The sequence below is a fragment of the Rhinopithecus roxellana genome, chromosome 15 (assembly GCF_007565055.1).
Source record: "Rhinopithecus roxellana isolate Shanxi Qingling chromosome 15, ASM756505v1, whole genome shotgun sequence".
Lineage (NCBI taxonomy): Eukaryota > Metazoa > Chordata > Mammalia > Primates > Cercopithecidae > Rhinopithecus > Rhinopithecus roxellana.
In genome coordinates this window covers 13,627,574-13,640,087 of record NC_044563.1, presented here as the reverse complement: position 1 = coordinate 13,640,087, position 12,514 = coordinate 13,627,574, and the positions used below count along the sequence as shown (strand labels likewise).

The following is a 12,514-nucleotide window of genomic DNA, read 5'->3' as shown; positions in this document are numbered from 1 at the left end:
TTCGTAGATTACGAGTAGGAGCAAATTAATGATTTACAGTCTTTTAAAAGTTTTTTTTTTTTTTTTTTTTAAACATAAAAAGAGTGGGGAGTTGAAAGTAATGCTGTTTTTTCCAGGCACTCCCGGGGACCCACCGCGGCGAAGCCTGCCAGGATCGCGGGCGACCGGCGGCGGCTCCGGTTCCCCGGTCCGGGCCCGGCTCGGGTTACGCTCTGGGTGGGGGCTCCGCAGCGGCTCCCTAGTTAGGGGGCGCCCCGGTGGGCTCCAGCTTTAGGGGTCGCTGGAGCGGCTCTGGCATCACCTCGGAGTTGACGAAGCGGGAAGAGCCCCGCGCCAGGGTTGCCCCTACAGAGCTCTCAGGGAGGGGTGGAGGTGAGGTTACCCCCCGCCCCCACCCCCGCCTTCCCCTCCGACGCCCGCGGAGACGACTGGGGGCTGCGGGGAGGGGTTGTGCCGTGAGCGGGCGGGTTCCGGAGGCTCCGAGGTGGGGCGGGGCCCGAGCCGGAGTCTAGAGTCCCTGCGGCGCGGGGGGGGAAGGAAAGACGGGTGGCGCGACCCTCTGTCCCCGCCCCAGGGGCGGAGCCCAGGTCCAGCCTGCGAAGCACGAGACCCGCCGAAATCCGCCCCAGGCTACCTGTGCGGCTCCCGCCGCCCCGCACCCGGATCTGGGGAGACCCGCCCCCTGCCCCACCGGTGCTGCGGCCCTCGGCCCCCGCGCTGGTGCTGGTGGGGCTTCTCTGTCCCTTTCACCCCAGGCGCATTCGCCGCAACGGCCATGGCGAGAGAAGACGCCCCGCGGGACAGGTGAGTGGGCCCGGGTGGGTGCGGACCGGGACCCAAGTGACCCGGGGCGTTGCAGACCCGCTCCCTGGAGGCGCTCCGAGGCGCAGGGAAGACCGGATCGAACTACAATTCCCATCAGCCGACTCCCTCTGCCGCCGGAGCCGGGGTGATGGGGGTTGTAGTCCGCTCCGGAGGGGGCGGCCTGGGAGGCGGGAGGGCCCGCGGAGGCGGGTGCGTCCTCGGGGTGACCTTCCCACCGATCCCCACAGCTACCACCTGGTCGGGATCAGCTTCTTCATCCTGGGGCTGGGCACCCTCCTTCCCTGGAACTTCTTCATCACCGCCATCCCGGTGAGACTCCTGGCGGCGTGGCAGCCTCGTGGCCACAGCCAGCACCCCTCCCTCCAGCCCTTTGGGATGAGGTTTACCGGGCACTTCCTCACCGCGCACCTGTGACCCCTCGTTGAGCTCATTTATGGGCTGAAGCTCGGAGCCACAGAGAGGGGAATGCTTCCCGCATGACTAGGAAAGCAGAACTTCAGGAATGCCCACATCTCAGAGGGCCAAGGCCACCAGCCCACAGGGTCTGGAATGAGCAACGGCGCTGCCCACCCACCTCCTCTATGTGTCGTTATTCCTGAGTCAGTCACCCCAAAAGTCGGTTATCGAACGTTTGATTTTCTTTGAAATACCATGAATTTCACTCATTCATGCATTCATTCATTCAACAAACGTTTAATGTGCACCTACTGTGGAGAAGGCACTGGGGACACGGGAGGAAACAGCAGGGAGTGTCTTCAGGGAAGGCAGAAATGTGGGGTTTGCGTTGTCTTTGGGACCGGGTTATTCATCTGTATTCACTGCAACAACTTTGCAAATGCCTCTTGGATACTGGCTCTGTGCTGGGCCCAGAGATGAATCAGCCCCTGGTCTTGAGAGCAAGAGGGGCCAAAGAGCTATTAATAATGTAACATGATGCGCGACATTCCAGGCTTGCAGCAGAGTGCAGTGGGTCCCCAGGGGAGGGAGAAAGTTTCTTCTGCTTCATGGAAGAGATTTGTAATTTGGGAGTAGGGTAGGCAGAGTGCATATGGGGGGGATGTGGTCAGTAGGACATTCCAGGCGGAGGTGACAGCCACGTCCAAGGCAAACAGGCAAGAGAGGATCAGCCTGTTTAGAGAGAGATCCAGAGCCAGGGCTGCCTGGAGCTTAGCTGGATGGAGCAGAAGATGGGGCACAAAGGGAGACTGGGATCTGATTCTGAAGGGCTGTTCTATTTGGGGCTTTGCCCTGCAGGCAATAGGTAGGCATGAAGCGGGGTGTTGAGGAGTGAGGAGGTTAAGCAGAGGAGTGGCAGGCTATGTGCTCTAGAGAGAATGCAGTTGGTCAGCACCTAGGCCAAAGCCTGGCTGACAGTAGGTGCTCAATAAATACCCCTGGAATGAATGAATCTAGCAGCTGCTGCACGAGTGGGGATGGGGGCTGGAACCAGGGCACTGAAGAGAAGGGGCTGTCCAAGGCTGGATCGAGGCTCGTGCTGGGGGCTCTTAATGCTTGGGCTGTGTCTCAGACTTCAGCCATTTAACTCAGTGCACATTCATGGAGCTCCGACTGTGTGTCAGGCGCTAGGGACAGAACAAGGACATGGCAGACAAGTCCCCGCAGACAGTAGAAAGCAATCACAAGTGAGGGGGAAGGCAGTGGGGTAAGGCTGAGAGGTGCTGACCCTCCGTCACCTCCCCACCTGGCAGTACTTCCAGGCGCGACTGGCCGGGGCCAGCAACAGCACAACCAGGATCCTGAGCACCAACCACACAGGCCCCGAGGATGCCTTCAACTTCAACAATTGGGTGACGCTGCTGTCCCAGCTTCCCCTGCTGCTCTTCACCCTTCTCAACTCCTTCCTGTACCAGTGGTGAGAGGCCTGCCCTGGCTCCTGTGCCCCCTGCCGACGCAGCTTCATTGAGGCCTTCCCCCGCACCCCCCGTCCCCCAGCCCTACTGCCCAGCCCTTCCTCAGCCTCCTCTGGCCTGGGCCCCACTGATCCACTCTGCCCCCTTCTGAGCAGCATCCCGGAGACGGTGCGCATTCTGGGCAGCCTGCTGGCCATACTGCTGCTCTTTGCCCTGACGGCAGCATTGGTCAAGGTGGACATGAGCCCCGGACCCTTCTTCTCCATCACCATGGCCTCCGTCTGCTTCATCAACTGTGAGCACCTTCACCCCCTCCCCAGCCAGCCCATGCAGGGCTTCAGCCTGGCCTCATCACTGAAAGGGCCCAGCATATCTGAGAAGGGAAGCCAGCATCATGGTCGCTCATATCCCTGGTGAAGAAACTGAGGCCCAGAGGGAGGGGAAGAGTCACTTGTCTGGTGACCTAGGAGCAGGCTTCCTGGTCGACAGCCCCACAGACCAATGGCGGCACTTCAGAAAAGGACTGACTGGCGGGTGTTGCCCCAGAGTGCCCAGAGTCCCTAGGGAAGCTCACACCTGTGCAACCAGAGTCCCCTGTGCATCCTGCTGACACGTCCTCCAGGGAGCCCCTGAGTCGTGCCTAGTTGAGCAGCAGCCCCCATCCCTGTCTTCCACAGCCTTCAGTGCAGTCCTACAGGGCAGCCTCTTCGGGCAGCTGGGCACCATGCCCTCCACCTACAGCACTCTCTTCCTCAGCGGCCAGGGCCTGGCTGGGATCTTTGCTGCCCTTGCCATGCTCCTGTCCATGGCCAGTGAGTGCACTTGGGTGGCTGAAGGGCTGGGGCGGCCTCTGAGGTTTGGGGAACGGAGAGGGCATGTGAGAGCAAGACACCTGGGTTCTGGGTGAAGATGGAGGTAAGAGGGTGATATGGAAATGGGGATTGGGTCTGGGGCTAGGGAGTGGGGCTCATGGGCCCTGCAGTGAGGAGTAATAACCAAGCGAGGACTGGGTTAACTCAGGGACAGGGCCAGGATTCCTAGGGCCAGTACTGGCATGCGGCAGCAGGTTGAAGTTGAAGGATGAGGGGATGGGTTTGGGATTCAGATAGTCTTGGATTTGAATCTGCTTCACCGCTTACCAGCTAGGGGCACTGGACAAGGCTTGTCACCCCTCTGTGCTAGTTTCCCCACCTACGTGATCGTTCTAGCTCCCTGCTCAGATTATAATGAGCATGCAATAAGAGAAGGCTCCTGGCACATAGTACGTGCTCAACAAAAATGACATGTAGGGGAAAGTGGGAGAAGGGCCAGGCTGCTTTGGGGCCCTGTACAAGATTCCCATTTTCAGTGAAGGGAGGCTGGGAATGGGTCTGAGAAGTGCACAATGGGAAGTGGGACAAGAGTTGGAAGCCCCGTGGGAGCCGGGGGGACCAGGTGCCTCTTCTGCAGCTGAAGTTTCTCCGCAGGTGGTGTGGACACCCAGACCTCCGCCCTGGGGTACTTTATCACACCCTGTGTGGGCATCCTCATGTCCATCATGTGTTACCTGAGCCTGCCTCACCTGGTGAGCCTGCTGTTGGGCTCGAGACCCCACCTCAAAGCATCTTGGATAGAGTCCTGAGTCTGAGACCCTGAGAGAGGCCAGGGGAGGTGGAGGAGACCTGGCCTCAGCCCTGACCCCCAGAGAAGACACTGAGGGACCCCAGCCTCCAGGCCAATGATGTGGGCAGGGATCCAGACACCTCAGGCAAGCCAGGCAGGCCCAACACTTTCCTGTCCTTCTGCAGAAGTTTGCCCGCTACTACCTGGCCAATAAACCATCCCAGGCCCAGGCTCAGGAGCTGGAGACCAAAGCTGAGCTCCTCCAGTCTGGTAAGCCCTGAGACCCTCCTGGGGAGGTGGGAGATGCAGAGGAAGCTAGAGCCACCTCCCCTGGGAAGCCGTTCCCTCTGTTCCCAGCCAGAGCCCACCCCTAGTAGCCTTGTGCAAACGGGAAGATCATGAAGGGAAGTTGGTAGGATTAAAGTCATCCCTGCTGTTGTTTGGGCCTCAGTTTCCACCTCTGTAAAATGGGGAGGCAATAGAGCTTCCATGCATGCAAACTTTGGATCCAAAGACCTCTGAATTTGAGTACTGCTTTCACAACGTCTCAGCTGTGTGGCCTGAGACAAACCACTTAGCCACTGCACCCCTCTGAACCTCAATGTGTCATTTGTAAAGCAACGGTAATGAGATAATCCATCTAAGGTGCTTTGCTCATCGCCCGACCCATGCATGCGCTTCCTGGTAGCTATGCGTGTTTCCATCACGAATTCGCTTCGCCTGCAGCCTGGGCTGGAGGAAGGGCACTTGTTTTTTTTGGGGGGGGGCGCGGGAAAGGGGGTGCGGTTTGTTGTTATTTTGAGGCAGCATCTCACTCTGTCACCTGGGCTGCACTGTAGCACAATCACAACTCAACTGCAGCCTCGACTTCCTGGGCTCAAGTGATCCGCCTCAGTCCCCCAAGTAGCTGGGACTATAGGTGCAGGCTGCCATGCCCGGCTAATTTTTGTATTTTTGTGGAGATGGGGATTTACCATGTTGCCCAGGCTGGTCTCGAACTCCTGGGCTCAAGCAGTCTGCCCACCTCAGCCTCCCAAAGTGTGGGGATTACTGGCGTGAACTACCATGCCCAGCTGAGGATCACTTGTTTTAACTGCTGGGAATCTCCCTTCATTGGGCCTGGCTGTTGGGAAACCTGGGTCATAAGCATGACCCCTCCCCCCTCCCTCCTCCCCCCTCCCCCTAGATGAGAACGGGATTCCCAATAGTCCACAGAAGGTAGCTCTGACCCTGGATCTTGACCTGGAGAAGGTGCCGGAATCAGAGCCAGATGAGCCCCAGAAGCCAGGAAAACCTTCAGTCTTCGTTGTCTTCCAGAAGGTTTGACTTGGATATAGCCCCAACCACCATCCCTGGGGAAGAATGGGGCTCACATGGTCTCCCCCAAGGTCATAGGGTCATAGTGGGTCAGGGACACAGCTGGGCCAGGCCCCAAGTGTCCTGCTCGCAGATGGGGCTTGGGCAAGAGGGTGGGGCCCTGGGACTGCCCTGCCTGCTCACACCCCTGCCTCTGGCTCCCAGATCTGGCTGACAGCGCTGTGCCTTGTGTTGGTCTTCACAGTCACCCTGTCCGTCTTCCCCGCCATCACAGCTATGGTGACCAGCTCCACCAGTCCCGGGAAGTGGAGTGAGTGTCGGAGTGGAGAAGACAGCAGGGCGGGGGGTACAAAGGGGAGAGGACGGGAGAAGGGAATTGGGGACCAGTATGAGCTGCAGCCCTTTCCCTCCCAGGTCAGTTCTTCAACCCCATCTGCTGCTTCCTCCTCTTCAACATCATGGACTGGCTGGGACGGAGCCTGACCTCTTACTTCCTGTGGGTAAGCACACCAGGGCTGGGTGATCCAATGTTTTAGGAAGCAGTTTGGGATCCGAGGTCTTGAAAGAGCATGGAGGTGATTTTCCGGTAGTCCAAGTGGCCTGGCAGTGGAACCACTGGCCAAGCGGCAGGGAGTACCTGGGCCCTGGAGGCGTGCAGGCCAGGGCTTGCACTGTGAGCTCCTTGAAAGCAAAAGTCACGTCCAGCTGACCTCTGTGTCCCCAGCATGCAGCCTTCGCTGCTCAGAGAAGGCTACATGGAGGTTCCTGCACCAGGTGAGGGACTGAGCAAGAGTCTTAGTTTCGGGGTTGGTTTTAGCCATGGTGCTGTGTTTTTAAATGAAATCTTCCAAACAGACAATACATAAAGCAGGTGAAAGAGGAGCTGGTCTCATCCAAGTCAGGACAGGAGCTGATCTACAGCTTCTGATCCCACTCAGAAACCCCATCTGCCCCCAGGGGGTTCCGGGAACCACCAGGGGATGCTCTGAGGAATGGAGTATGTAAACTCCTAGGACTTTACATGCTGTGGAGAGCACAAGCTGGAGCCTAGGAGAGGCAGAGGTGAGCCCCAGGCCGGTCCCTGATTGCTGGGTGGCCTTGGCCCAGGCCCCAACGCTGGGTCCTCCCTCACTGGCTCACAGGGTAGGTCAGGTCAGAGGAGGTCACGGGGTGACAGATGGGTCTATCCTATGGGTGGGCCAGGTGTGGTGGCTCATGCCTATAATCCTAGCACTTTGGGGCCAGACGCGGTGGCTCACGCCTGTAATCCCAGCACTTTGGGAGGCTGAGGTGGGTGGATCACGAGGTCAGGAGTTCGAGGCCAGCCTGGCCAACATGGTGAAACCCCGTATCTACTAAAAGGATAACAATTAACTAGGCATGGTGGTACATGCCTGTAATCCCAGGGAGGCAGAAGCTGCAGTGAGCCGAGATCGCACCACTGCTCTCCAGTCTGGGAGACAGACTGAGACTGTGTCTCAAAAAAAAAAAAAAAAAAAAAAAAAAACGAAAACCTATAATCCGAGCACCTTCGGAGGCCAAGGCAAGAGGATGGCTTGAGCTGAAGCTCAGGAGTTCAAAACCAGCCTGGGCAACACAGTGAGACCTTGTCTGTACACACACACACACACACACACACACACACACAAATTTTTAATGAAAAAAAAGGCCGGGTGTGGTGGCTCACGCCTGTAATCCCAGCACTTTGGGAGGCCGAGGCGGGTGGATCACTTGAGGTCAGAAGTTCGAGACCCGTCTGGCCAACATGATGAAACCCCCGTCTCTACTAAAAATACAAAAATTATCTGGGCATGGTGGCAGTGGGTGCCTATAGTCCCAGCTACTCAGGAGGCTGAGGCAGGAGGATTTCTTGAACCCAGGAGGTGGAGGTTGCAGTGAGCTGAGATCAGGGCCACTGCACTCCAGCCTGGGCAACAGAGTGAGACTCCATCTAAAAAAAGAAAGAAAAAAAAAAAAGTGGTCTATGGGGGTCCTGAGATGCCCTGGAGCAGAGACCTGGGTCCAGGGACCACACTGACCCCAGCCTCTGCCACAGCCAGACGAGGACAGCCGGCTGCTGCCCCTGCTGGTCTGCCTGCGGTTCCTGTTCGTGCCCCTCTTCATGCTGTGCCACGTGCCCCAGAGGTCCCGGCTGCCCACCCTCTTCCCACAGGATGCCTACTTCATCACCTTCATGCTGCTCTTTGCCATTTCTAATGGCTACCTGGTGTCCCTCACCATGTGCTTGGCACCCAGGTCCGGGGGAATGGGGTGGGGTGGGGGACTGGAAGTGGGGAGGTGGGTTCAGTCTTTGGGAAGGGACCGCCTTTGAGGGAGGGACGGCCCATCCTGCTTCTGGCCAGCCAACCTTAGCTGTCTGCAGGCCTTGCTAGCACCCCCTGCCTGGCCAGCCCTTAACTGCAGGGGAGGAGAGAACTGGGCTAGTGAGGTACCTGCCCAGCAAAGTAGCCCAAGCACTGGTTCTGGGGCCTCCTCAATGGGCCTCAGTTTCCCCATCTGTAAAAAAAAAATGGGTTGAACTGGCATCCCTCAGGGCCCATGTAGCTGTAAAATTCTCAGGTGAAGGAGAGCTAAGGTTTTGACCAAAAACAAGGTTCATGGGCTATTTCCTCAAGGGGCAACGGAGTGGAGAATCCAGAGAAAATGAAGGTGGCAGGGCAGACAGGTTGGGAGCACGGTGGAAAGGGGAGGCTGTGGAATCTGGAATCCCATCATGTTGGACCCAGAGGCCCTGAGAGACGTCCTTATCCAGCAGCCTCATTTACAGACCAGGAAACTGAGGCCCAGAAAGACGGGGCCAGTTTTGGTGACAGAGGGGTTGGGTCAGAGCCCAGACTGGATGGGCAGAGGGCAGTGGAGTCTAGGTTTGGACCCAGCGTTTTCTAAAAGCTCCTGTTCCCGGGTGTTCTAGGCAGGTGCTGCCACACGAGAGGGAGGTGGCCGGCGCCCTCATGACCTTCTTCCTGGCCCTGGGACTTTCCTGTGGAGCCTCCCTCTCCTTCCTCTTCAAGGCGCTTCTCTGAAGTGGCCCCTCCAGGCTCTTTGGCAGCCTCTTCTCGACATCTCCTTCTGAAGCTGAGATCCAGCCCAGGGCGAATGGCGAGCTTGGCTCAGGCCTCTGCTGGGTGGAGGCCTCTGGGCCTGGGGCTACCAGCAGGGGGCAGGAGCTGCTCTTCATCCACTTGGAGTGCTGTGGGGAAGAATTCACCACCGGTCATTCTAACCCTCACCCAGGAATGAGGGTGACTTGCACAAGACCTCATGGAAAGGGTGATGTCTAGAGAAGAGAGGGTGCAGGGCATGGCCGGTCCCCACTACCAGGTCTGCATTTGTTCATCATCACCAGAAGCAGAGGCAACCAGAGGGTTCAGAGTGGGAGGTGGGGCCAGCCCAGGGCAGGAGCTCCTCATCCTCCCAGGCTTCAGCGACCCAGGGTAAAAGGTGCCAGGGAAGTTGCGGGGACCTGGAAGAAGAAACAGGTGTTGAGGACCTGAGAGTGTTCAAAGGGCCAGGCTCAGCCTCAAGCAGTGTTTTCATTGCCAACACTGTTACTGTTCCCACTCCACAGAGCCCAGCTGGGCCTGGGCCCCAGAGCCACAGCTAGCCTGCATGTGTGCACTGCACTTTACAGTTTGCAAAACTCTTCCATACCCACTCTCTCACCGAAGCCTAATTGAGGCCCTTGAAAGGAGCTGGGCAAGGATTGTGCTTCCCCCATTATACAGGTGAGGAAACTGAGTCCTGGGGAAAGTGACTGGTCCGTGGTAGAGCCGGAACCCAACCCCATCTCCCTCCTCCCTGTAGGTGCTGTTCTTCCTGCCCAGCACCTGTTTCTCTTTTCCTCAAGGGGTTTGGGGCAGGAGCCCTGGGCACTTACTCCCCCTTTTTGCTGTTTCTCCTTTGGACCCTGCTCTTGGGTCTAATAACAACCCCATTTATTTATATGATGCGTTCACCAAGTGTTTATTTCCGAAGTGCTGTTGGCTCTATTGGCCTCAGTGAACTGGGTGGGGTCGGAAGGATTGTACCCCATTGACAGGTGGGATGACTGAGGCCCCGAGAGGGGTAGGGATTGGTGGTCATCTCTGTGCTGGGTCCTCTGGACCACATGATAGCTGGGGGGTACTGACCTGCAAGGAACCCTGAGCTCCTGGGCAGAGCATCTGGTTCGATGGACAACTATTGCTCTCCCCCTTCATGAGTCCCTGGGCTCTCACTGGCATCCTCTGCCTCCCCAGGGTCGCTTCTCCTCAGAAATCTGGCCTTAGAGAGGTAGTCAGTGTGGGCAGGGCTTTGGCGACCCCAACAGTTCTCTAGAGGACGAAGGAAAGTCTGCTTCACCACACACCTGTACTACCCTGCCCATCCCAGAGAAAAGCAGGGGTTTTCTGCCCACCTGCCTTTGAGAACATTCACTGAGCACCTATTAGATATCAGATGCTCAGCCAGCACAGGGTACCTGCTCAGAAGCCAGGGGCTCTTTTGGCATCAAAGAGGAAGATGGGCAAGATATGACCTTGGTTGCTGAAATAAGCCACAGGGTAGACCCCAAGTAAGGATTCATTCCTTCGAGCACTGTTCACAGGCAGCTGCCCCGGCCAGGCCCTGCCTAGCCTGGAGACTCTGAAACAAAGGAGACAGTCCTCACTCCCAAGGCCACGGGAAGCCAAATGTAACTTGTGATACGTCTTGTGAGGGCCCTGCAGAAGCATGTCGAGGGAGCCACTGATTCCACCTGAGAAGTGAGGGCAGTCATTCTGGAGGAGGTATTTCCCCAACTGGGCCCTGAGGGATGAATATGAGTTTGCTAGTCTGAGGTAGAGGAAGGGCAGAAGCAGAGAAGCCACAGAGGAGTTGATCCCTGCAGTCCAGTGGGGAGGTGATGGGGCCTAGACAGTGGCTTAGAGAGGAGGACTGATACAGGAGATGCGGGAGGCTGCCTCTATGGAGGCCAGCTAACCTCGTGGACAAGTGCATGCATGCTGACCCAGGGTCCTGGGTTCAAATCCAGGCCCTTTATGAGCTGCCTGAGCTGGAGTCCTGGAGTGAGGTTGGAGCTAGAGTACCACCTCTGATGATATTAGGGAAACGGTTGTTGGAGTCCTAGGAGCTTCTTGCAAGACCACTAGGCCTAGCTGTGCTGTTTGACTGGGACTGTTGGAGGCAGGACCCCAACACTTGCTGGGTTCCCTTCTTCTCTACCTTCAGAGGAGAGGACAACTGTTGTCCATTGTACCTAAAAGCTCCCTAGAAGCCGGGCGCAGTGGCTCATGTAATCCCAACACTTTGGGAGGCCGAGGCGGGCAGATCACCTGAGGTCCAGAGTTCGAGACTAGCCTGACCAACATGGAGAAACCCCATCTCTACTAAAAACACAAAATTAGCCAGGTGTGGTGGCACATGCCTGTAATCCCAGTACTTGGGAGACTGAGGCAGGAGAATCACTTAAACCCAGGAGGCAGAGGTTGCAGTGAGCCGAGATCGCGCCATTGTGCTCCAGCCTGGGCAATAGGAGTGAAACTCCACCTCAAAACAAAACAAAAGCTCCCCAGACCTGCCAGATCCACCTGGGACCAAGAAGGCAGACACCCACCTGCCCCCCCTCACAGGCCAGACAGTCCCAGGAAACCCACTGGGGCCACCCATCACCCAGAGCAAGCCCAGTGGAGGGTGGGGCCCAAAAAGAGGACACTTACCCCTCAGGTGTCCTTATGATGTCACAACCTGGGATTCCGTCTTCCCATCCTCCTTCCCAGTAGACCCAGCACAAGTTTATCAGCTCAGGATGCAGGGGCTTTGATGTTGGAAACATTCTTGGACTGGTTGGCTACACCTGCCTGCCCCTCACCCGACGCCTAGTCCCCAGCTACTGCTGCCTCCCCACCCTGTCACAGCTCTGCCGACAGGCCTGGATTCCCGCAGATGCAGTCATTTTCCATCAGCAAACACTTGCACTGCACAGGGCACTAAGCTGGGCTCAGTGGAGAGACATCTTTACCCTCAAGTTACTGACCCTTTTATGGAAGAGGAGACTGGTAGTTGGAATTCTACTACGTGAGGCCAGGCATGGTGGCTCACGCCTGTAATCCCAGCACCTTGAGAGGCCAAGGCGGGCGGATCACTTGAGGTCAGGAGTTTGAGACCAGCCTGGCCAACATGGTGAAACCTGGTCTATATTAAAAAAACACAAAAATTAGCCAGGAGTGGTGGTGGGCACCTGTAATCCCAGCTACCCGGGAGGCTGAGACAGGAGAATCACTGGAACCTAGGAGGCGGAGGCTGCAGTCAGCCGGGATTGTGCCACTGCACTCCAGCCTGGGTGACAGAGCAAGACCATCTCAAAAATAAAAAATAAAAATAATTCTACTACATGAAAAGCATTTGACATTTGTGATCTGCTTTTCCACCTGCCTCAACATGCCACATGTTGTCAGAGTTTGGCCCCTTTTGAGTGGCCCCAGAGGCCTCCCTGCCTAACCCTCACACCCTGCTTTGTATGGGAATGACATCTCTGGCCAGGGCTGACTGGACCAGGGCCGGGGTCTGAGCCATGGCAGCCACCTACTGACTGGCCAGCAGCCTATGAGGTGGCCTGGTCCAGGTTCCCTGAAGAGAGGAACCAGTCAGATCATCTCTCTTGGGAGAATGAAGCCACAATATGAGTGGGGGTTGTCTCGAGGTTACTGGCACATTAGAAGGAATACGTCATAGGCAGGGTCAAGGTCACAGGCAGGGTCATCAACATAATAGAATGGGGCATTGCTTTGTGGGCACTGGAGTCATCATGATATCCGAGATGGAGCCAGTAACATCCTTGTTCTTCTTGTTCTTTCTTTCTTCTCAAGGTACCTTGAACAAACTACTGTTGACTGAGGTCA

General features: G+C 57.0%; 1 protein-coding gene across 3 annotated transcripts; it reads left to right on the top strand.

Annotated features, from left to right (window-relative positions):
* Positions 1-428: 428 nt before the first annotated feature.
* Positions 429-9,610, top strand: SLC29A2 (solute carrier family 29 member 2). Of its 3 annotated transcripts, none has more exons than XM_030918094.1 (12): positions 429-804; positions 1,053-1,134; positions 2,535-2,698; positions 2,852-2,991; positions 3,374-3,508; positions 4,163-4,260; positions 4,484-4,568; positions 5,485-5,618; positions 5,820-5,925; positions 6,030-6,115; positions 7,676-7,871; positions 8,548-9,610. In XM_030918094.1, exons 1-12 carry the CDS (start codon positions 776-778, stop codon positions 8,589-8,591), a joined length of 1,299 nt encoding a protein of 432 aa, XP_030773954.1. In that variant the 5' UTR covers positions 429-775; the 3' UTR covers positions 8,592-9,610. The 3 variants fall into 3 exon arrangements, with proteins under 3 accessions (XP_030773954.1, XP_010364721.1, XP_030773955.1); XM_010366419.2 differs by having other exon boundaries at positions 7,672-7,871; XM_030918095.1 differs by lacking the exons at positions 5,485-5,618; positions 8,548-9,610 and having other exon boundaries at positions 7,672-7,832.
* Positions 9,611-12,514: the final 2,904 nt, after the last annotated feature.